The sequence below is a fragment of the Castor canadensis genome, chromosome 1, assembly GCF_047511655.1.
Source record: "Castor canadensis chromosome 1, mCasCan1.hap1v2, whole genome shotgun sequence".
Classification (NCBI taxonomy): domain Eukaryota; kingdom Metazoa; phylum Chordata; class Mammalia; order Rodentia; family Castoridae; genus Castor; species Castor canadensis.
Genome location: NC_133386.1, coordinates 9,300,656 through 9,325,291, shown reverse-complemented (window position 1 = coordinate 9,325,291; position 24,636 = coordinate 9,300,656). Strand labels below are relative to the sequence as shown.

General features: G+C 44.8%; 1 protein-coding gene across 10 annotated transcripts in view; it reads left to right on the top strand.

Annotated features, from left to right (window-relative positions):
* Synj2 (synaptojanin 2) overlaps positions 1-23,129 on the top strand; it is a 103,463-nt gene extending 80,334 nt beyond the window's left edge. For 4 of the 10 annotated variants that reach the window (XM_020156868.2, XM_074071447.1, XM_074071471.1 and 1 more), the window contains 10 exons: positions 1,376-1,493; positions 4,355-4,573; positions 4,665-4,743; positions 5,247-5,415; positions 6,293-6,466; positions 8,177-8,311; positions 10,277-10,389; positions 11,400-11,508; positions 14,477-14,652; positions 16,062-23,129. In XM_020156868.2, the coding sequence (XP_020012457.1) occupies positions 1,376-1,493; positions 4,355-4,573; positions 4,665-4,743; positions 5,247-5,415; positions 6,293-6,466; positions 8,177-8,311; positions 10,277-10,389; positions 11,400-11,508; positions 14,477-14,652; positions 16,062-16,820 (2,051 nt within the window). In that variant the 3' untranslated portion in view covers positions 16,821-23,129. Of the gene's footprint in view, positions 1-1,375; positions 1,494-4,354; positions 4,574-4,664; positions 4,744-5,246; positions 5,416-6,292; positions 6,467-8,176; positions 8,312-10,276; positions 10,390-11,399; positions 11,509-14,476; positions 14,653-15,072; positions 15,221-16,061 lie in introns of all 10 variants that reach the window. The other 6 variants (XM_074071501.1, XM_074071510.1, XM_074071521.1 and 3 more) reach the window with 3 other exon arrangements.
* Positions 23,130-24,636: the final 1,507 nt, after the last annotated feature.

Genomic DNA, 24,636 nt, shown 5'->3' with positions numbered 1-24,636 from the left:
CAATACCCAGCAGAAACTATTTTGCCCTTATCTCTAATTTTGTTGTAGAGAGAGTATAAGCAATAATAGGAAGGAACAAGGGGTTTTGCTGGTTGAGATAAGGATAGCTATACAGGGCATTGACTCACATTGATTTCCTGTGTGTGGGTGTTACCTTCTAGGTTAATTCTTTTTGATCTCACCTTTTCTCTAGTTCCTGGTCCCCTTTTCCTATTGGCCTCAGTTGCTTTAAGGTATCTGCTTTAGTTTCTCTGCGTTAAGGGCAACAAATGCTAGCTAGTTTTTTAGGTGTCTTACCTATCCTCACCCCTCCCTTGTGTGCTCTCGCTTTTATCATGTGCTCATAGTCCAATCCCCTTGTTGTGTTTGCCCTTGATCTAATGTCCACATATGAGGGAGAACATACGATTTTTGGTCTTTTGAGCCAGGCTAACCTCACTCAGAATGATGTTCTCCAATTCCATCCATTTACCAGCGAATGATAACATTTCGTTCTTCTTCATGGCTGCATAAAATTCCATTGTGTATAGATACCACATTTTCTTAATCCATTCGTCAGTGCTGGGACATCTTGGCTGTTTCCATAACTTGGCTATTGTGAATAGTGCCGCAATAAACATGGATGTGCAGGTGCCTCTGGAGTAACAGTCTTTTGGGTATATCCCCAAGAACCACTCAGGTACTTCATGCAGCCTGTTTTGTTCAGCCAAACTCTTGACTGCTTAAAGCCCCAATTCCAAACTGAACATGAACATACCTGAACGTTACATAGTAAAAATAAGAGTATTTTTTCATCAGTGTGTTGTCAAGTATGTTTTGAGCAGTTACTCTGCCAGCTGAGAAGTGAGGCTTGTTAACCTAGTGCATAAACAACAGGCCACATTTTGAGAGAGATCTGCTGAAATTTCAAAGTCAGGGAACTACATTTGCAGGTAGAAGGGAAATTTTTTTCCTTCAGAGAAGTCTGGGACCATCTGCGTGGCCTGAGGGCATTGAGAGGCAGGGGCCACAAGAGTCTGGCTTCTCAGCCTCTGCACCTGTCTGTGCAAATGGCTGTAGGTTGCCTGTAATTCCTGGTGCCTGCAGGGCAGAAACCCAGAAACTTGACTGACTGCATCCTGGACCCACAGTCCACAGGGAGGAGAGGAGATGGTCGTGGTCATCACTGTTCAGGATAATCTGCATGTGAGGAATTTCTGAACCCCAGGTCCCAAAGCAGCCCAAGCCCAGGTTTGAGCTCAAGAGGGTAAAGCAAAAGAGCCTGAGCCATAGGTGGTTTGAGGCAGATCTGTGCAGTGGTTGCTTGTGATGCCCTTTGTGAATATTGATACGATTTTATGTTCTCATGGGTCTCTTGATGGAATCCTGTGAGCAGCTGGAGAGCTCAACCTTCTAGACAACGATCTAGATGTCAGTACTAAAGTCAGACACACCTGGTCTCCCGGCACCCTCAGGTACTATGGACGCGCAGAGCTGCAGGCATCTGATCACAGGTACAGTCCTCCTGAGGAAGCTAGTGCCTCTTCCTCGTGTGTGTGTGTGTGTGTGTGTGTGTGTGTGTGTGTGTGTGTGTGTGTGTAAAATACACCATGGATCAAAGACAGACTGTGTGTGTGTGTGTGTGTGTGTGTGTAAAATACACCATGGATCAAAGACAGACCGAGTACCCACCACCAAGCATTAACAGTTGTTAGTATTGTGTCATTGCTCTGTAAGGTCAATGATGTCATTTATGAAAATAAATGTAGCCTATGCAGCTGTCTTTGAAATGTTCCTATGCAGTGTTGCACATGGCCTGTTTTTCTTGGTGGTATTTTTGAGCTGCAGTTTTGGTAGTATGGATCAGGTTCACACATGTGTGACTGCTGTCCAGCATTCTGACAGACTTATGAAATGGACTCACTGACCTGTTAATGAAGAGTTTTTCTAGTATTCTGTTATAAACACCATAGGGTTTTTATATCTTGGATTCAGGGCTGTTAGATGCTCTGAGCTGTTGGCTTGGCCATGGGCACTGTGCACTGAGGATGGAAGGAGACAGCAGATGGCAGGGCAGGTGGGGAGATGGCAGAGGGTGGCATCTGAGGGTGGGTAGGAAGAGTCTGATATTCTTTAGATGCCCACTGTTGCCAGGACAACCCTAGACATGACTCTGGGGAGCTGGGGGGAGAAGGCAGTAGAGCAAGTGGTGAGCAAAACAGATGAGACTGTGCTTCATGGACTTTTCTAGAAGGGACAGATGATAACATATAAGTGCAATAAGAGAAAACAAAGTGGTGGCAAGGGTCAGTCACACAGGCTTGGTTCTGTCTTCTACCCACTGTCTAGGGAAGGCCTCTGGTTAGATGGCCTTAGAGCAAGAATGAGAGTGGGAGGCATGTGGATGTCTGAGGGAGAGCATTCCTGGAGGGCACAAGTCTGCCAATACCAGAGAGCCTGGGATAGTAGAGAAAATGGAGCAGAGGACTAGGGGAAGAGCCACCGGTGGGAACAGCTGCACCCCCGGGCCCTGTAAGAGTTGTGCTGAGCTGAGGAGGGCCTTGCCCCATACAGGCTTGATGGAATCAGTCACCCCACCAGGCTCCAGTGGGACAAGTGTGGGCTCAGAGAAGAAGTAGGGCTGGCTTTGGCTTGGGAGCCTTGGGTCCTGGTGGTGGAACATGGTGCCTTCAGTGGAGACCACTGGTTGCCCACCTATGTCAAGAGCTCAAGCCTTACCATTGCCGAGTAAATAAAGCTGCCTGCTCCAGCCAGTCCCACGTGAGGGGCTCTTCCAAAAGGTGCTTTTGCTAAAGTCCCTGTGTAAGGTTTCTACAGAGAGAGAGAGAGAGAAAGTGGGGAGCTAACACTATAATAGTCTCTGATTTTAAAGGTGAAAACCTTATTATCTTTTTTTTTTTTTTTTTTTTTTGAGACAAGCTCTCAATTCCTGCGCTCTAGCAATCTTTTTGCCTCAGCCTCCTGAGTAGCTGGAGCTATAGGTGTGTGTCACGGCTTGGCAACAGCCTTTTTTTCTTTTGTGGTGCTGGGGGTCTAACACGGAGCCATGCCCATGCTAGGCAAGTGCTCCATTACCAAGCTGTAACCCAGCCTGCCACCTAATTATATATTATTTCATATTATACTTCATTTCCACCTAATACAGTGTTGTAAATCTTCAGTAAGATTACATAATTTTAAGCTTGGTACCACTGGGTCACACCTGTCATCCTAGCTACTCAGGAGGCAGAGATCAGGAAGATCACAGGTCGAAGCTAGCCCAGGCAAACAGTTCATGAGACCCTATCTTGAAAAACACCCTTCACAAAAAAAAAAGGGGGGGTGGCTGGTGGAGTGGCTCAAGGTGTAGGTCCTGAGTTCAAACCCCAGTATTGAAAAAAAAAATTACACCAATCTTCAGAAGGGATTTTCTATATTTTTGTAAGCACAGTATCACCGTCACAGTAAGGATTGTATCACTTTCTGCTCACCTGCTCTCTGTGTCTGTCAGACGATTTCCCCATCCTCCCCAAGGCTGTGCAGCACTTATCACCTGGGTGATTATATCTGCCTGCTGTGAGGGAATAGATTGTTCGCTTTTTCCCCTCCCTCAATAATGCTATAAACAGTCAGCCTTTCATATAAATCTTCACGTGAGCCTCTGGTCATTTCCTTGAATGAAGTTTCTAGAAATGAGATTACTAAGTTAAAAGAGATGGATAGTTTTGAGACTTTTTTTGGAGGAGGTACTGGGCTTTAATCTCAGGGCCTTGCACTTGCTAGACAGCTGCTCTGCCACCTGAGCCATGTCTCCAGCCCTTTTTGCTTTAGTTTATTTTTCAAATAGGGTCTCGACTTTGACCAGGCCAGTCTGGAACTGATTTCTCCTACTCTCTTCCACGTAGCCTGGATCATTTTTGATATAGGGTCTTGCTAACTTTTTGCCCAGATGGGGCTAAAATTGACATTCTCATATCTCCACCTCCCAGGTGGCTTGGATTACAGATATGAGCCACCACACCTGGCCCTAGTTTTGAGACTCTTAAAACAGAAGGTGCCACATAGCCATGTGAAGAGTTTAAACCCTCAGCAGTGTGATGACCATGTCTCCACATCCTTGACAGGACTAGGGATTGTCATGTAAGAAGTCCTGGAAATGACTGCAATGTTCTTTTTCTCCCTTAAATCATCCTTGGATAGAAATGCCACAATACTACTAAGACTGGGGAAAAATAAAGACTCAACCCCATGGGCTTACGGGTTCACAGTACAGCTTACAGCAGAGCTCCGGGAGACAGAGGCTGGGGTTGGAGGCAGGTGTGACACCTGCCCAGGTTAATGGTTATCCTCTCTCTTCCCTTGGTGTCTGATGCAGACCTGTGCTGGCCATCGTGGAGGTGGAAGTACAAGAAGTCGACGTGGGTGCTCGGGAGAAGGTTTTCCAGGAAGTGTCCTCTTTCCAGGGCCCCCTGGATGCCACCGTTGTTGTAAACCTCCAGTCACCAACCCTAGAAGAGAAGAATGAGTTTCCTGAGGACCTGCGCACTGAACTCATGCAGACCTTGGGGAATTATGGGACCATCGTCCTCGTCAGGTAACCACTGCCCCTTGGATGCAGGATCTGTGAGTACTCCTGCTGTTGTGAGTCCTCCTGGTGTTGACTTGACTCATCTCCTGTGTTCCAGGATCAACCAAGGACAGATGCTTGTGACATTTGCCGACAGTCATTCGGCTCTCAGTGTCCTGGATGTGGATGGTATGAAGGTATGTGGCCTGTTGTCATTCCGTGGAGTGAGGCTGACTGGTCCCCATGTTTATAGAGCCCTGTCTTCCCCTGTCCTCTGGGCCTGATGTGCCCGACCTGTCTGTATGAGCAGATGTTGCACAGGGGATGAGCTGGGACTCTCCACCTGGGTCTTGGGTGTCTCCAGGCTGGGTCAACCCTGGCCACTTGCAGAAGCTTGGATCCCTGGTCATTGTCTGTGCCTCCATGGGGAAGAGTTTTCATCTTTCTCTGTGTTTGGGGGCACACAGCTCATAAGTAGTTTCTGTTTTGATAAAATCCTGATTTTAGATTCGTACAGGATGAAAAGCCAGTGATGATATTCAACTTTCATTTAGATCAAATGTGTGAGACCTGTGCTGAGCCTCCCTGAGGTCTGGACCTCAGTTTTTCCATGTGAAGATTGGCCTTGGGAGAAGCACTGTGTGATCGAGGGAACCAAGTGACTTTTGTCTTTTTTTCTTGCTTGTCATTCATCCTCCAGGTGAAAGGCAGAGCGGTGAAGATTCGGCCGAAGACCCAGGACTGGCTGAAAGGCCTGCGAGAGGAGCTCACCCGGAAACGGGACAGCATGGCTCCCATGTCCCCCACTGCCAACTCCTGTTTGCTGGAGGAAAACTTTGACTTCACCAGTTTGGACTATGAGTCAGAAGGTTAGTGACCCTGTGAGGAGGGGCGGGCAAGCAGTTCTCTCAACACTGGGCAGGCAATCTCAAAGATGCCTCCTCAAATCCTACTCCACAAAGGTTAGAGGACCTTTGAAGTACAGCACCACATCTGTGTGATGGGTGCGGTCCAGTGTTCCTGTGTAGAGATGATTCAGGAATCGGGGAAGGGACCCAGAGATATCCAGACTTACATCAACAGTGGCTTCGAGGCTGACTGTCAGGGCTGTGAGCATGAATGGAGGTAGAGAGCTGGCCCTGGGATTGTGGCTTCCGTGGCTGGGACATTTCTCATACCATCCTTGTATTTGTTGCTTTAGCATCACATCACCAAATACCTGATATAAGCAATGTAAAAGGATGAATTATTTATTTTACAGTAGCAGGAATTGGAACCAGGGCCTTGTGCTTGCTAGGCAAGTACTCTAAAACTTGAGTCCAGAATTACTCATTTAGGCTCATAGTTTCAGAAGTTTCAGTCCATATTTCTTGGCCCCATTGACTCTGGGCCCATGGTGAGGCAGAACTTCATGGCAGTGGGAGCACATGGCAGAGGCTACCGACCTCACCTGCCAAGAATGCAAGACAATGGTGGCACGTGGGCTTTCTCCGTTTCCCTCTTTTATTCCCCCTGGACCCCAGCCTAGAGAATGGTGTCACCATATTCAGTTAATACTCTCTGGATATGTCCTCACAGACACCCAGAAGTATGCTCACCGGTCTTCTGTGTTCTTCTTGATTCAATCAAGTTGACAATCAAAAGTAACACCACAGTCCTGATGTCAGCCAAGACAGACCTGCTGGTGAAAGGCCGGGCCATTGTACCATAATTACCACCCTCACTGTCATCCATTTTTCCTCCAAGGGGATGTTCTTGAAGATGATGAAGACTATTTGGTGGATGAGCTTGGGCAACCTGTGGTCTCAGATGGTGAACTGGGTGGAGATGACCCTTCTGATGCCTCCAGCTCTGCAGCAGTGGCACCTGCCAGCAGGTCACCTGCACTAATCAAAAAGAAGCAGCATCCAACATACAAAGGTAGTTCAGCCTGCCTTTTCTCACTTGGGCAGGACAGTGGTCAAGTCAAGTCTTCAGGTCCCAGGAGAGGCCTAGCCCAGAAGGCAGAGGGTGGTAGAGCCAGGTTCCAGGGAGGGGTCCAGCCTCCACACACTGATTTCTCTAGGTATTTCTTTCTTTCTTTTTTCTTTTCTTTTCTTTTAACAACCTGTGCCCCTACAACACACTAGACTTGAGAGAGCATTCCTTTTATATTCAAGTGGTCACAGTTCTCAACTAGTTTACATTACTGATTCTACCCGGCAAAGCTCTTTGAGTCAACCCCTTAAAAGGCTTGTTTAACATCTGTGTCCTGATGTATTGTTTCATTCACACAATATTTTATATAGTCATATTACACAGTGGCATCATTATATCATGTAGACTTAAGAGCAGCTAAAAGGTCTTAGAACTGCCTCTCCCTGGAGCAAATGCTAGTCATTCTTTTGAGTGAGCATTGCATGACTAGATGCAGTGTAATTCACATTTCAGTGTTAAGACAGTTTGATGCTATTCAATCTACAAATGCCCAAACCACCTCCCACTTTGGGTCCCAGTGTTCCCCAGTTGGAGGGCAGCTCTAACAGCAGGTTCAGGAGCTTAGCTCCATGTCAGAACCTGTGAGCTGGGGCTGGGAACAGAGAGTAGGGCTGAAAGGGGATTAAGGGACTTCCCAGGGAGGAAGGTACCTCACCCGAGACAGACAAAAATCCCCATGTCCCCTTATTGTGTCATGGTCCTCAAACTGAGCAGTAGCTTACCTGACTAGAACCATGGGGAGTTTTTAACCTTACAGGTTGCAGATCCCTACCACTGAATTTTGGATCTGGCGTTTCACAAAGCTTCCCAAGTGGGTGGGATGTACAGCCAGGTTTGGGAAGTGGCTCCCAGGTTGGAAGCCATGGCCTTTATCAGAGTATGGAGGGGTTCTGTGCATTGCTCACAAAGGGACTTCAGCCCTGGTGTAGAAGTGACTGAAGGCAGGTGCTCTTCAGAGCAGAGGCGACTTTTTCTCCAGGGCTGGCCATCATTCAGGCAGCCTCTGGGGTTGAAGCGAGTGCAGTGCAAATGCCTCTTTGAATGAAGAAGTGATAGAGCAATGTAGGATACTAGGCTGCCTTGGCCCATGGCATCAAGAGGGTACCTTCTCCATGCTGTGGGTGTTCATCCATTCTGGCCAGAAGGAGTCCCTGCTTCTCCCCAGTTCATCCTTAGACATGGAGGGAGCTGTTGGTCTCTTAGAATAGATGGCACACTCTTGGAAGGTGGCTGGCAGAGGCTTTGGGTGTTTAGGAACTTGTCACCAGATGCCAGGCTGGCAAAGAAAGGAGAATATCCTCAGCTTCTGAGCAGTGGTCATGTTTTCGAGTGAGGAATGAAAGACTTGTCTTCCTGGTTAGGTAAAGCCTTAGGGGCTCTGGTTTCCCACGGTCTCTTCCACTCTGTGGATGACTGTTCCAAAAGAGAACAGACCTATTCTTTAAAATACATAAGTGCCTCTCAAATCTGGCAAACAAACCACATCCTTGGTTTACTGAATGTTCCAAGCAGGCATTAGATGCCCCCTGCCCCAGCAGAGAGAGGTGCCAGTCCTGAGCAGGCCCCTCCAGCTGACTCACAGTGGCTCTGCCTGCTGTGGTCGGGTCTGTGTTTGGAAAAGACTATCTTTCTCACCGCCACCATGTCCTCCAGACGATGCTGAACTGGTGGAGTTCAAGCAGGAGCTGGAAGCTGTTGGGGATTTCCGCCACCGTTCTCCGAGCAGGTCTCTGTCCGTCCCCAATAGGCCTCGGCCACCTCACCCACCGCAGAGACCCCCCCCTCCAAGTAAGACTTTGCTTGCTTTGAGCTTGCCACAATGCCTGCTGGGAATAATTGCACACCTCCTGCTGCTGAAAGCCTCGCGCTAAACCTGCTTCCTCCTGCCACTGAGTTTCCACGATGCTTTTCCCCACCGTGCACTCCTCCTTGTCTAAATCCAGGATGTGATTGGCAGCAGAGATCACTAGGTTTCTCAGGGCAAACAAAACAGGTCCTTTGTAAAGTTGTTTATCCTGTAGTCTGCTTTTGCTTCCAGCTGCCTTCAGCTTGTAAACCTTTAGAGTGGAAAACTGAGCTGGATTAAGGTGCACACCAGTAATCCCAGCACCCAAGACATTGACCCCAGAGGAGCACAAGTTTGAGGCCAGCCTAGGTTATATAGCAAGACCCTGTCTCAAAAAGACAGAAAGAAAAATAGAGTGGAAAGTGGAACAGCAGCCCCATTCTAAGGGAATTTTCTAGCTTTTCTAGGCTGAGGGGTGCTTCCTTGCCAGCTACCTAGGCCTCCCTCTGCTTCCCAAGATCTGGTGACCAAGGCTCTCACACACATTCCTGTGGCCCAGGCCATGTCCTCGCCTTCTGTCCTTGGCATTCCTAGCACTCTGAGAATGACCCTATCCAAGCCTGGGCCTCGCTGGAGAGTGGTTTTCTTTTGACTCCTCAGACAGTGCTTTTCCATCAAACTTGCCTTACTAATCTAAAAATAAAGTCATAAAAATAAAGTCATGACATGCTTTGATCCATTTCTGCTTACTACTACAGTTTGCTTCTTCCTCCCGACCAAACTATTTTCCTAAGCTATTCCTTTCAGAGTTAAGCTTATGACAGCTTTCATCACAGTCGGTGGCAATCACAGCACATAGTCGTTGAAGCATATTTTTGCCATTCTTAGCTTATCAGAAAATAAAATATAAAAATGACATAAAAATTTTATAAGCCAGGTGTGGTGGTGTGTGTCTGTAATCCCCACACTTGGGAAGCAGAGGGAGGAGGATTGCAAGTTTGAGGCCAATCTGGGCCACATAGTGAGTTCCATGCCATTCCGATGGGACTGGGGTTTGAACTCAGGGCTTCATGCTTGCAAAGCAGTGCTGGTCCATTTTGCTCTGGTTACCTTGGAGGTGGGGTCTTGAAAACTGTTTGCCTGGGCTGGCCTCGAACTGCAGTCCTCTCATAGCCTCCCAAGTAGCTAGGATTACAGGCATGAGCCACCAGCACCCAGCTCAAAAAAAACCTTTTAATAAATAAAATTTGTAGGTCACATATTGTAAACATTTTATAAAGACAGAGAACTATGAAGAAGAGTCAAATTTAAAATTTATTTCATTACCTGCAGGTAATAGCTGTTAACCTTTTCTAGTTTACATATATCTACACACAGTGTAAAAAGTTTTTGAACAAAATTGGTATCTAATTTGTTTGGTTGCTTTTCTTTCATTTAATGTGTCCTACTTTCTCTGTGCAATTAAATATTCCAAAGCATGACTTATTAATGGCTGTTAGAAGAATTTATTTCTCTGATTGAGGACTTTGGGGATTTTGTTTTCCCTACAACACTTAAAAATGTGGTCTTAATAATAGTTATGTGTCTTAAACCACTTAAAAATCAGTTGGTTCTTAACAGCAAATTAGAGTGCCCCAGAGGCTTAGACTTAAATTTGCATTCAAACCTTGTTTCAGAGAATCTGCATTAATAGGCCAAGCTGTTAGAGAATGGAAAGGGACACCTTTTTTTGTGGTGCTGGGGTTGGAACTCTGGCCTAATGCACACTAGGCAAGTGCTCTACCACTGAGCTACACCCCAGCACCAGAAGACAAACTGGAGCTTTCATATGGCCCACCCCTGCAAGCGAGTGTCCCTGTGCCATGTAACCTCACAGACCTACATGGCCACTATCTCCTTCTCTTTCAACTAGCTGGCAATTTGCGACTTCTCTGAGGCTGACATTGTACCCTCGTTGATTTTTACAGCAGGTTTAATGGTGAAAAAGTCAGCATCAGATGCATCCATCTCCTCTGGCACCCACGGACAGTATTCAATCTTGCAAACTGCAAAACTCCTGCCAGGAGCCCCTCAGCAACCAGTGAGTTCCTTCATTCTGCTCTCAGACAGGCATCAGCATTTCAAAGCCAAGGGGCTTCTCTGAGATCACGAAGCACACCTTTTAGCCCTCTCCCTGCAGCTGCCTCAGCCCAGGGCCCCTAACTCTTAGTATAGCTCCTTTGTCTTACTGGGTACTGTAGAGAGAGGCACCTTGGTGAATAATCCCGAGGGTCTCTGTGAGGCAGGGCCACTGGCTTCCAGACTCCTAGTTTCTCTGCCTCTGACCCTTGCCTTTGCTCTTGGTCTATAAAGCATTGGTTGGCAGAAGGAAAAAGAGAAATTGAGAGTGCTGGTTAAGGCTAGTTGACAGAAGAGGCTAAAGAGAGACCTACAGGACCAGAATAACCAGGTAGAGAGGAGCACGGGGTTGGAGGGTGGATGCGGAGGTACAGGATGGCAGAGGGGAGAGGCCAGAGCTGCTTATGGAGTGTGTGGATGGTCAGCAGGGCAGAGGTGAAGGAGGGCAAGCTAGTGCCGATGTGGCCAGCCCAGGATATTATACATGGTGGCCAGCTGGGCTGGACAGGAACGTGCAGTCATGGCAGGTGTGAGGGTAAACCAGGTAACAGTGTGTATAGGGATGAAGGTGGGGCTGTGAGCTGAGCAAGCCGGGTGAGGAGGGAGCAATTGCACTTTTGGGGAAATGTATCTGGAAGGTGTCTTCATGCTCAAGTAGTCCGTGGAAGGCACGGCCACAGTTCTCTTCCCTGGCTTTTGAAATTAAGACAGAAGATGGTTTGCCCCCACTGCAAAAATCTGTCCCACCACCCAGTTTAGGAGAGGAGGGACATGAGCTCTGACCATGATGGCATGGCTCTTCTTGCAATGGGGTGCTCCTATGGGTGGTGGGGTAGATGTAGTGTTTTCATCACCATCTGGTGGGCTGTGCACATCTTACCTCCACGGATAGACCACCTACCACCTGTCCAGACACGGAGGCTCGTTTCCTGCCCATGTTAATATGCTTCTCTCCCCGATTCTGTCCTCAAGCCCAAGGCTAGGACTGGAATAAGTAAACCTTACAACGTCAAGCAGATCAAGACCACCAACGCTCAAGAGGCAGAAGTAGCGATCAGGTGTCTCCTGGAAGCTGGTGGAGGTAGGTGGGCTCTTGGAAATCTCCCCTGGCAAAGGGGGAGAGTATACTGTTCTTTGGAGAATCGTTTTTGAGAGACACACCACTGAATGGAAGTAGCCTTGAGCAACATTTTATTTCCTCACTTACATCTGTTTTCCATTTCAGATTACATGTTCAAAATTCAGTAAGTGTATAAAACAATCCCAAGATATTATTAGTAAGCAACACTGAAGGGAGAAATAAAATGAATTTTTAAAAAGGTTAATGCAGCAGGCACGAACTCATTATGCCAGCCCTGTGAAAAAGACAGTTGTGGTGTGTGTATGTATTTCAGGCACAAAGCCTACTGTTTATGTCACTGGCAAGTATAAATAAAGGCAGGGACCTTCATCCCATCACGCTGCCTGTCAGTTTTTCACTTCTTCACTGAACCCACGTGATCAGGCTTTACCTTGCAGTCTCTCCCCATTCCTTCACAGTCATTGCTAACTAATGTTTGTTGCTTTGGTTTTGGCCTTGTTCCACAGTGTCTTCCGGAGAGAGGTAATTATGGCCTTTGACAAGGCATGTATTTCTCATTGCCTGATTTGCTTTTAGTCAGTGTATTTAACCTTGGAATTCTTTTTTTTTTCAGTACTAAGGTTTGAACTCAGGGCCTTGTCTTGCTAAGGCAGGCCCTCTACCACTTGAACCATGCCCCCAGCCCTGCTTGGAATTCTGTAACATTTAAGGAGGGCATGAGTTAGGAGGCTACAAAATACTATTGTAGGATTAGACAGAACAGATGGTTTCTTTTTTAAATACTAATAAATAAATAAGGGGTAGGTACAGTGGCTCATGCTTGTAATCCTAGGTACTTGGAGATGGAGATTGGGAAGATCATGATTTGAGGCCAGCTCAGGCAAAAAGTTTGCAAGACCCCATCTCAACCTGTAACTGCATAGTAGTGTGCTCCTGTCATCCTGCAATAAGAAGTGTAAATAAGAGGATTGTGGTGCATGCCAGCCCTATCTCAAAAATAACCAAAGCAAAAAGGTCCAGTGACATGGTTCAAGTGATAGACCATATGCCTTACAAGTATGAGGCCCTGAGTTCAACCCTCCAGTACTCCCAGAAAAAAAAAAAAAAAAAAAGGGTGGTGGTGCCATACTTGTAATCTCAGCTACTTGGAAGGTAGAGATGTGGAGGATCACAGTTAGAGGCCAGCTTGGACAAAAAAGTTAGTTGCAGGATCGCTGGTCCACCAATCTAACTGGGGGGGCGACTGGAGATGGAGAAAGGACAACGGATAGAAGACAAAGCTGCATAAAGTTGGGGCCAGGTGTGCTGGGTGCTCGGATGGAGACACACAACAGCCTCATTACTTCTTTTCTCTAATAACTCTTATGTTGCTTCTTTTCTTCTCTATTCTTTTCTGTTCTTTAAAGTCTCTTTCCTTAGACTCGCACTGTCCCATGTTTTCTTTAATCTCTCTTAACGTCTTGGTCCTCGTACTTGCAGACACACGACAGCAGCCACGTCTAAAAACTGCATTAGTATAACTCTTAAAGTCTTGGTCTTTAGATTTGCACTGTCCCAGGTTCTCTTTAGCTTTTCTTTAGCTTAGCTTTTCTAAAGCCTATGTATAAAGTTCTTAGTGCAGAAAGCTGCTCTGATGGAGACACACAACAGCCAGCAGCAGCAGCAGCAGCCTCACAAGCAGCCCACAGGCAGCCAATCAACAATCCTCCATCCTTCTTCAGTGAGTCTTTTGCATCCAGTGGTAAACAAGAAGGAGGAGCAACAGTTCTCTGGGAGGGTCATGACATTGTAACAAAAGAAACCTGCTTTCCTGCTTCTCTGAATGTAAACAACTTAGGAAAAGCAGCTATGCTGCATTTTGTTTCTCCCTCTCTTCTGCGGCTGGGGCCATGCCACACACAGCCTGTAGATCACTGAGCACAACTGTGCATGTGTCAAGTTCTCATAGACTTCTCATTATCTGCTCCTCACAGTGAGACCCCACCTCTACATGAGAGGCAATCACCATCTAAGGCCAAACCTGGGTAAATAGCGTAAAACCCTATCTGGAAAATAACTAAAGTATAAAAGGGCTAGGGGAGTAGCTCAAGTTGCAGAGCACCTGCCTAGCAAGTCCAAGGTCCTGAGTTCAAACCTCAGTACCACCAAAAAAATAACTAAAACTGTGGGTGTTAGAACACATATGTCCAGCAACTGATAAATGTGTAAACAAAATATGGTACATATGGTATGTCCATACAGTGGAATATTAATCAGACGTGAAAAGAATATATGCTACAACATGGGGAACCTTGAAAACATAATGCTAAGTGAAAACAATCAGACACAAAAGGCTGAATATTGTGTGATTCTGTTTATATGAAACATCCAAAACAGCAAATCCATAAGGTCAGAAAGTTATTAGTGGTGTCCAGGCTAGAAAGAGGGAAGGGGCATGACTGACACGGGTATGGGGTTTCTTTTTTGGCACAATGAAAATGTTCTGGAATTAGATAATGGTAATGGCTGTACACTTTGTGAACATATTAACCACCACTGAATGGTACGTATGAAATGGTTGAGTCTCATGGTATGTAAGCTATATTTTGATAAAGTTGTCACTTAAAAAACCTGTGGGACATAGACACCAGTAGTGGTTTGAGGTTCAAAAATCTACCCATAGTCCCAACGTAGCATCTTCTGGGTTATGGGCCTATTGAGTTTTTGGATCCTCTCCCCCGAGAAGTTTAAGTATGCACAAGGCTTAGCCATGGTGTGAGGGTCTCACTGACCTCTTGTTGGGACCGTTCATGGATCCCAGGCCACCTGCCACTGTGGGGAAGATGAGTGTGAAAAGCCAGGGCCAGACCCAGCTGGCTGGGCCTTAAGGACTTTTGTTTTAGATAAAAGGAAATGCACTGCTTAGTAACTCCTCACTGATATGTAGACTCTGTCCTCAATGCTTGAGTCATGTGACTTTATGTTTCAGGAGCCCCAGAAGCAGCCCTAAGTGCCATGGCCCTGCGGAACCAAGGATCCTCCAGAGCAGAGCCCACCCCCGGGGAGGCTACACTAGAGACCTCCCAAGGGCCCCCACTCCTGCCCCGTCGGCCCCCACCCAGGGTTCCCACCATCAGGAAGCCAACTTTGAGAAGGACAGGAAAGGTAAGAGCCCTCCACAGTGACCCGCTTGCTCCTAAACTGCTCAGGTGTCTTGTCAGAGAAAATGACATCTCAGACAGAAGTCTAGCTGGATTTGATTTCTCCATCCACGTCCCTGAGCTCCTGAGCTGCATATTTAAGGAAAACAGTTCTCTTGGCATCTGCTTTACCCCCCATTTTCCTGTTGGGCAGAACAAGGAACTGACTATCTCCTTCACAGGTTCTTACTGTGCTGAGAACAGTTTGGAGCGATGATGCTTCCTGAATGACTGAGGCTTTTTCCCGAGTGGTCCACTGCTGCCATTTGTGTGTTCTATGTGTTGTGCACATGTGGTTGCACACGCATGGGGTTTAGTTGGTTCCTAGATTAGCAATCCTGACCCTCACGCGGCCCAACAGCTTTTCTTGCCACTTTTCTTGCAGATCGTTTTTTGTTCTCGCTCTCAAGCTTCTCAGCCTTGCTTACTGCTTCAAAGACATGAGTTTGTAAGGACAGTAGCTGCTCAAAGACTGGCACCTATAGACACATCTGGCTCTTCTGTTTGATCCGGTTCTAGGACCGGGCTACTCGGTAATCGCTGCCTGGGCGTCCGGGACCTGCTGCCTTCTGCCTGCCATGCAAGAGGCGGTTCTGCAACTCTCTTCACTGTGCTTGCTGTGTTTTCTCAGTTGCGCTCTGTCCCTCATTGGCTCATAGCTGTTTGTCCATTTTCCATGCCTTTTGTAAAAATGGACCTTTTCCCTCTTCCTCTTCTGTACTTTTGCTTTGTCTTTTCCTTTAAAAGCCAGGAGCAGAAGTGGATTCAATTTGGGGTCCATGGCACAAGGCTGGTGGAGAAGGGATTATGATTTAGTTTGTTTTCTAAAGAACCAAAGGAAACATTGGGAAACCAATGCTTACCTCTTGATTGCCCCTTCCACGCACAAGCTTCATTTCGTGTTGTGCAATTGTTTTCTTTGTGTGCAGTTCTCTTTCTTCTGTACTGAAGTAGAAGAAATTTAAGGAGAAGGTGTCCCCTAGTTTTTCAGTTAGCTTCATGCTCTGAGTTCCTTCCCCTAGCATGGCACTGACTGTGAATTACCTGCAGAAGCTGCAGCCTCGGGAACACTGAGTAAGAGAAGAGCTAAGCTAGTTCTTAAGTTAACAAAGATGACTTTGTCTCAAAACAGCCACTGCAGCTCTGGTTTTAAAATCCACACTCATCTTTCATTGGATACTGGGCTGACCTGGTCCACGTGTGCTTCTGCCATGCTTCTTTGTGTCTGGCATCCCGGACATTCCCCAACCCGAAATTGGCTGGAATGTCAGCCCAGTCTCATTCTTCTCTGTTCCCCGCTGACCTGAGTGTTCTCTGAGTCTCTTCCTCCCCAATGCTGGCTTCGTATTTACACTGTGCCTTGCCTTTTCTCAGCCCATGTCACCAGAAGAACACGTTGAGCAGCAGCCTGTCTGTTTTACAATCGGTCCCCTGGACTCAAGCCTGGAGACCCCTCCTTTGTCCACAGCCCCTCGAGTCCCACCTGTTCCCAAACCGAGAACATTTCAGCCTGGAAAAGGCACCGAGAGGAGGCTCAGCAGCGGAAGGCCAGCACCAGATGAAGCCCCTGCCCTAGCAGGAGCCACCGAGCTGCCACCTCCAGAGGTTTCATCCATGGCACCCAAGGTGCCCCCGAGGAGGAAGAAATCTGCGCCGGCAGCTTTCCACCTGCAGGTCCTGCAGAGCAACAGCCAGCTCCTCCAGGGTGTCACGTGCTGCAGTGATAGTGGCAGCAGCCGTCCACCCGGACTCCAGCCTGATGCTGACTCTGTCTGTCCACAAGTGGATTTTCTTGGCACTTCATCTGTCACAAGCCCCAAAAGTGATGGCCCCAGAGGGACAAAGCTAGAGACAGCCTCTCTTCTTGGTGACTATCAGGATCCCTTCTGGAGCCTTCTCCACCACCCGAAACTGTTGAATAACACCTGGCTTTCCAAGAGCTCTGACCCTCTGGACTCAGAGGCCAGGAGCCCCGAGAGGGCACAAATAGACCCCACACAGGCCAGCGCGCCAGCAGCTGAACAGGAGCTGCCACTAGACCATGAGGAAAAGAACTTCAGTCACTGGGTGACCATCAGTAACAAAGACAAGAGGACAACTCTGCAGGTGTTCGACCCACTGGCAAAAACATGACCAAGCAGCTTTGACAGCACACTAGCACAGACCACTTACTTCTTCCTGTGGGCATCTCTTGACCGGGTCAAAGGAACATCTATTTAAAGGCACACTGGAAAAACCACTCGTGCATCTGTCATTCTTGTGTCGTTTACAAAAGCAATGTCTCTTATTCGATAAGATTATTATGCAGCCACCAAAATTTGTTTACTTAAGAAGTGTGCGTTCTAAGTTTGCCCTCAGGGGAATGGGTGCCTCTTGTTCAGATTTGGAGCATGGATTCTAAGGAAGGAAATATAGCCAGTGAGGCCCAAGAAGTTCTCTCCTGCTGAATTTTAAATGGTTGTTTAATTTATGTGTGTGTGGTGAGTTTTTGTTGCTGTTGTTCTTTTTGTGTTTTATAGATTTGGACTGTCTTTTGGATGACCCACCTGAAGGTGGGTGCATAAAAGATGATATTAAAAGTAGTTGGGACCTTTAAAAGCTGTTCTGGCCCACTTTAAATCAGGTTTAAAGAAATCAAGATTTGGAAGCAGCGATTAGGTCAGTCAGACTAGAGTGTGCAGTCCGGAGCCCTCAAGTCTGTAAGTCAGCTCTTCATAGCTGCAGGTTCTCCGGCCACAGGTTCAACCAACTGCCGATGAAAATACTCAGAAAATTGCATCTGAACGGAACATACATGCAGACTTTTTCTTGTCACTGTTCCCTAAAGAACACAGCACAATGATTTGCATAGCATTTGTACTATGTTAAATATGCTTAATAATCTAGAAATGATTTAAAGTACACGTGAGGTCATGCATAGTTCTGTGTAAACAGCAGACCATTTTATGCAAGGGACATGAGCACGTGGGAATTTTTGTATCTAACAGGGTCCTAGAACCCATCCCCCACAGGCACTGAGGGATGACTGTGCATTTATATTAACTTTGATTGTCTGTGAATCCTTTGGGAGCTGGTGACATACACTGTTACAGTTCTGTAGTATGTAACATTAGCTTGCACTTGGTTTAAACTAGCTGAAAACTCCTGTTCCATGGCTTAGACACTGACCTCCCTGTGTGTTGCTACAGTCTTGAACTGTATGTGCTGTTTAAACTAATTTGTGTCCACCAGTTGTGCCCTTATCCAGCCTCGCATTCATTTTGTATTCCGTATCCCATAAAGACACACAATGAGAAAACTCATACAGGCACATAAGTTTGTCATTATGGTATAATATTTGTTTCAGCCTCATCTGCCTGGCTGTGGGTTTAGGAAGGAAAGCACTGTGTGTCCCCAGGGCAGTGTGTCTGGGTTTGCTGCTCTAGTGTGTTTCTTTTTTTTTTTTTTCTCTTTTTCTTTTTTTATGCTTTATCTACTTAGGTATATCCTTTTTTTAGTGTGTTTCTTTTTGACCCGTACATTTTTCTTACATGTTTCCAACCACTCATCACCTGTTCAAGGACTGGAGAAGACATCACCATACTGTTTTATGTTAAAATAATGTTATAAGGTCTTGGGTCCATTTAGAGCAGATGCCATACTTTTGTTAAGAAGTTCAATTGTTCAGGAGGCTGAGGCAGGAGGATCATGAGTTCAAGGTCAACCTGGACTACAGAGCAAGACCCTGTCTCAAAAAAAGAGAAAAAGAAAAAGAAATTCATTGCAATTCTTATTGTGCCACCTGCATATTTAGGAGTCTTGAGAATCACAGAATCGCACAGCTGTGTACTGTGTCAGTCCCCACATGACGTGGCTGAATGCTAACACTTAGTCATTTTGTCTGGGACACACTACTCTGTTTGTGACCCATCAGCCTCTGGGATTTCAGAATTCATTTCATTGTCACTATCAAGATATTTTGCAAGTTACTTAAATGCAGCACTCACAAACAAAATTTCACATACCTCATTTCATCTGAAAACTGCTCATAGAAAAAGGAACTAGTGACCCACAGAGATAAACAAGTACTTGACCAGATATAAAAGGTGATTTTTAGGTGATTAGGTCACCTTCTGTGGCACTTACATACTTGAAAGGAGTAAGTTGTTCACCGCTTGTGTTTGTTAGAGTTAAAAATCTTATAGAAAGGTTTAGAGGGAGAAAACAGGGTGGATTGCTTAGAGGAGTTAAATGAGTGGGCACGACATACACCACTATTAACAGGTACATCAGGAACACAATTGAAGGCTGCTTCTTTCAAGTGCTGTTGTTCCCAGTGGAGAGGAGCTGACTTTGAAAGCAAAGCAGACATGTAACCAGTGAGAAAAGCAGGGGTGGTCAGCTCCACAAAGTTGATCATGAAGTCAGGAAGAGGCCTAATTTGTAGCAAATGAGAAGTACGGGGAGCAGGTGTTCCAGGAAGACAAGGACTCACCAGCCAGTGGCTCTTGAGTATGTGACAGTGTTAATATCAAGCATTGTGTTCACCTGAGGAAGGTCACAGGAAAAATTACAAGTAGTTAATGTTAAGAATTTTTGAGGTGTGGTGGCTCCAGCTTGTAATCCTAGCTACTCGGGAAGCAGAGATTGGGAGGATCATACTTTGAGGCCAGATTGGACAAAAAGTTCTGAGACCCCCCATGTCAACCATAGGCTGCGCACATCATCCCAACCGTGTGGGATAAGTAACAAGGTTGTGGTCCAGGTTGGCCCCAGCATTAACGTGAGGCCCTATTCAAAAAGTAACCTAAGACAAAAAAGTGCTGAGGGCATGCCTTGAGTGATAGAACACCAATGTCACAAGCACAGTCCCCAAGTTCAAACCCCAGTACTGCCAAAAAAAATAATTAACAAGTGTTATTTAATCATGGGAGTTCAAGTGTAATGGGCAGCATAGACTGGATTTTGAGTTGGTAATATGTATGGTTCACTTAAAAAAAACCAAAACAAAAAGCAATTGGAATCACCTTACCTATTTTTTAAATCAGTGCTCACCTACCTGGGAGGTTTCCCAAGTCAGCAAGCAGAGTCAACTGGATAACCTTGATCATGAACAGCTGCCACTGAGGGAATTTTATTCTGTGGATTTTAAGTTTTGGTGTGCCTTTGATGCCACCACAGGCCTTGTTATTGTGACCTTGTCCTCATTACCACTGTCTGTAGCATGATACAGTCGTCTGCAGAGGGTTTTAGGTACAATATTTTGCAATTTACCTCTGTCTCTGGCCCTTTTACAACACAATCTTCTTAGACCCTCTGCCCATTTTTAAAACTTGTTCTAGTAAGTGATTGAAATTAGGAAATACGCTCATGTCGTTCCTGTAAAAGCTTACAGTTGTTGAAGTTTCAAGACACGTAAAAATTTTCCCTGCTGTGCGTGAGAGTAAGCAAAGGAATGTGTTAAAGCTTTCACTTTGTAAAGAAGTCATTTGGGAAGCTGCAAAGATGATTTGTTGGGGTGCTAGTGATTAATAAAAACCTTGTAATATTTTTTGAGCTATAACGTGTACTGATGTATAGGATACCTATTAAATACTTTTGGTTTTTTTTTTTAAGTTGGACTTATTTTCAGATATGAAGAGAACCTTGAAATATCTTCTTTGGCTAGGCTTCTGTTCTGGACAAATGTAATTGCTAGTTATTCCTCTGTGTGAGTTTTTTTATTTGTTTGCGTTCTTCTTTTAGGTACTGGGGTTGAACTGAGGGCTTCTTCACACTTGCTAGGCAGGTACTCTACAACTTAGGCCTCATCCCCAGGCCTCATTCATTTTTTTTAAATGATCAGGTTTGTTGAAAAAGCAGGAAAGTAGTAAGATTAAAGATTTCTGACTTGAAAACTGCCGACAGGACCCACACCTATACATACATAGTAACTGTTCCACTGTGTAAGACTTCAGAGATTCATTTTATAGGACCTTCCGGCAAACTCAGGACAGTGTGAACTGCTGGGACGACCTGAATACATTACTGCAGAGAGGCAGGGAAAGGAAAGACACATTCTTTAGGCTCTGCCCAGGTTTAGTCTAAGCTAATTAACACACAAAGTACAGGTCATACTGTTCTTTGGTGGCCTTCAGGAACAAGAATGTACTGGTAATCTCCAAACCGTAAATTCAGCCAGTCCTTCCTGAGCAGTAGGAAGTACTGCATTGAATTCACTTGATCGGAGCACCCAGCACAGAGACGTGGATGAGGAGGAAGGAAACAGCCAGTTTCAGGACCTTTGTTTTTAAGGTAGTGGTGGTGGGCCTAAAACTCTCTTTCACACATGCGTGTCTCAATGAGGTAAGGAGAGCTCAGTGAGTGATGTCAGCAGAGGGTTAGGGAAGATTTGAAAGAAGAGTTAAGAATTTCTGACACTGTGTGTCTTTCATTAAAATTTCTCCCTGCTTCCCCATTCAGCCTCCCCTATTATCAACACCCTGCAGCAGAATGGTGCGTGGGTGTACAACTGATGAACGTGCCTGACTCATCAGTGTCACCTAAAGGCCGTGGTTTAACCTCAGGCTTCGCTCTTGGTGTTTGTGCATTCCAAGGGTTTTGGCAAATGTACGTGGTGTATCTACCACTGTAGGATCACAGCAGTTTCACTGCCCTAAAAATCTTCCGTGCACCTCCTGTACCTTCCCCTTTCCTCCAGACCGGAGCAAGCACGTTTTTTACCTTCTCTGTGGTTTTGCTCTTCCCACAGTGTCAGAATTCGAGTTGATACTGACCCTTTTGCTGAGTGATGGGATGCGGGATCCGGCACCTCTTTTCATGGTTGGCAGCTTGTTCCTCTGTACTCACTGCCCCACTGTCTACATGGACCACAGCTTATTCAGTGAACCTACTGAAGCGTCTCTTAGTTGGGTCCCCGCTATCAATTATGAAGCTGCTATAAATTCCGATACGAGGTTTTTGTGTGGACACATTTTTTAACTCATTTTGGTGAATACCAGAGAGTGCAGTAGGGGCTTTGTAAGAAACTGTGACATTGTCTTCCAAAGTGACTGTACCATTTTGCGTTTCCGCCAGCAGTGAGTGAGTTCTTGTTGCTCCACATCCCTGGGAGCGTCTGGTGTAATGTTTGGATTTTAGCCATTATAATAGCCATGTAATGGTATCTTTTTAAATTTGAATTTCCTAATGTTCTGTGATGTACATATCTTTTCATATACTTGTTTATGTATATATTTGGTGACTTGCCTCAAATCTTTGGCCTGTTTTTTAGTTGGGTTGTTCATTTTCTTACTGTTGAATTTTAAGAGTGCTTTGTATATTTTGGATAACAGTCCTTTATCAGATGTGTCTTTTGCAAATATTTTCTTCAGACTTCTGGTTCTCTTGACATTGTCTTTTGCAGAACAGAAGGATTAAGAATTTGAAAAGCATGGATTGGTGGAGTGGCTCAAGTACTAGACTGCCTGCTTAGCAAATGCCAAGGCCCTGAGTTCAAAATCAGTACCACCCAAAAAATTTAAAAGTAAAAAAGTGGATTTATGCTCCTGGAAAGGATGCTCACTGATGAGAAAGACAATTTCAGAGGGCCTTAAATGGCAGTTTAGGGTTTTAATCTGTAGATAATAGTGGGCAGTGGGAGTATGAAGTCTACGGTGGAATGAATCTGATCACAGGCTTTAAATGAGCTAACAGCAACTCTTCAGAACATCTAGAGATGGTGTGAGGTAGGGCTCCCACATCTCTTCTTGAGGAATAATTACACTAGTTCCCATTATTAAATAGGAAACCATTGCTCTTGCTTCTTTTAGTAGGCTTCTCAAGAAGTTAATTTTACTGACATTTTCAAATGGTGAGATTTATTTACCCTAATTATTTTTATTTTAAACATTTTCACTAATTTCAACTTTAATTTGTATACTTTTTATTTTTGTTTTCCTTAATTTAATTAAAAGCACTGGGTTTCATTATTTTTAGTCTTCTGTACTTAACAATAAAGATGGTTAAATTTTTTATTTTAAAGATAATTTTATTGGCTTGTGACCAGAGAATATGCCCTAGAGATACTTTTTTTTTTTTTTTCCTCAAACTCACTCTTCTCCTACCTCAGGCTCCTTGAGTGGTGAACATAAAATTTGTCTGGGGCCATGTGCAGGACTGATTTTTTAATTGATTACATTAATATAATTTTTTTAGTTGTAGGGCATAGATAGATTGTGTGCATGTGTGTGTAAAGAGGAAGAGAGAGATAAGTTTGTGAGTTGGAGGGATGGCCTAATTTGTTACATTAGTTCCTCTATACCTTTGTGGGACAGGTTGTCTGTGGGACAGGTTGTCTGCGAGACAGACCTTTGGGGGTTGGGGGAGGGCTCAGCCCAAACTCCATTGCAATGGTCTCCCACTGTTCTTAACAAGATCCCTAAAGATCTTGCTGAATAAATGCTTCTTAATTTGTTTTAAGCCTTTTGATGAGTCTTTGAATGATGGATTGCCTTTGCTAATTTTGACCAATGTCAAAATTGTATGAGTTCCTCATACAGAATTCTGATCCTCTGAGCTCTCAGTTCTGTGCCATTGGTCTGTTTATCCCTGTGCCAATACAACTCTGTCTGGTTTCATTTCACTTTGATATCTGGTAAAACAACCCGTCCTACATGATTCTTTTTCTTTAAGAGTATCTTCCCTATTTTTGACTCATATATTTTAGAGTCAATTCATGAAGTTCCATTTTAAAATGTTGGCCTTTTTGCCTGAGACTACATGGATGGAACAGTTGAGTCTTCAATCCAAGACCATGGTGTATCTCTCCACTGGAGGGTTCTATTAATGTTCTCAACACTACTAATTCATTTTAAAAATTGAAAGCATACATAAAATCAAGAGGAACAATTTGAACCCCTATATATCTCTTGCCTAGATTTAATACTAATTAACATTTTGTTAAATTTTTTCCTTTGTCAAAATATTTTAAAGCAATTCTATTACATTTGACTCCTAAATACTTTTAATATATCTCTAAATATCATTTTCCTTCATAACCTTAATACTTTGATTATATTTATCAATAATTCTTATTTTCAAATTTCATTTATTTTTTGCTAGTATACTTATCAGCAATCTTGCCAAACTTTCACAAACTCTAACAATTCACTGTATTTTCCTACACATATGTTCCATCTCGTGCAAGGCACGCCACATGTGTCATTCTTCTTAAGACTGACAACTGAATTATGGCAAACCATGTATTAGAGATACATTCCAGTTGTAGAGATGTTGGAATTGAAAAACTATAGCATGTATCAATTCTTTTGGACTTTTTATATAGCCAGTCTCCTGTAAACAAAGTTTTGAAAGTTGATATTTTTGCCATTAAGTATGATGGTCATTGTTTTTTCTTCAGATAGCCTTTACTGAAGAAATTCTCTTTCTGGCCTGCAAAGTTTCTTTTTCCTAAATGGTTGTTGAATGTTATCAAAAGTATTTCTGCATGTATTGAAATGTATTCTTCATTTTGTATGCTGGTATGGTGAACTACAGTGAGCAATTTTTCAAAGCTAAGCAAAGCTTGCATTTTTGGTGCAAATCCAGTATTGGTGGATTTGGTTCGTCAGCACTTTGGCTTAGGATTTTACCACGGAGTTTCTAAAGGAGTCTTTGTACTCCCTTGTACAGTTTGGTATCCATCAAAGCTATGTTCACCTCAGATGAGTTGAGTGCATCTTTTCTATTACCTGGAACAATGTGATATTAGAACTACGTCCTCTTTACGCTATTGGAAGCACTCACTAGCAATGTCTATTGGGTTTAAGAGTTTGTGAAATTTTTAGGCACTAATTGTGTTCCGTTAATGGAGGTCATGGAGCACATGGAGACTCGTGTTTTCTACTTCAGAGTGATGGTTATCTTGATGATCAACTCCATCGGATTGAGAAGTGCCAGAAGCACCTGGCCTTTTCTGTCTTCTTGAGAT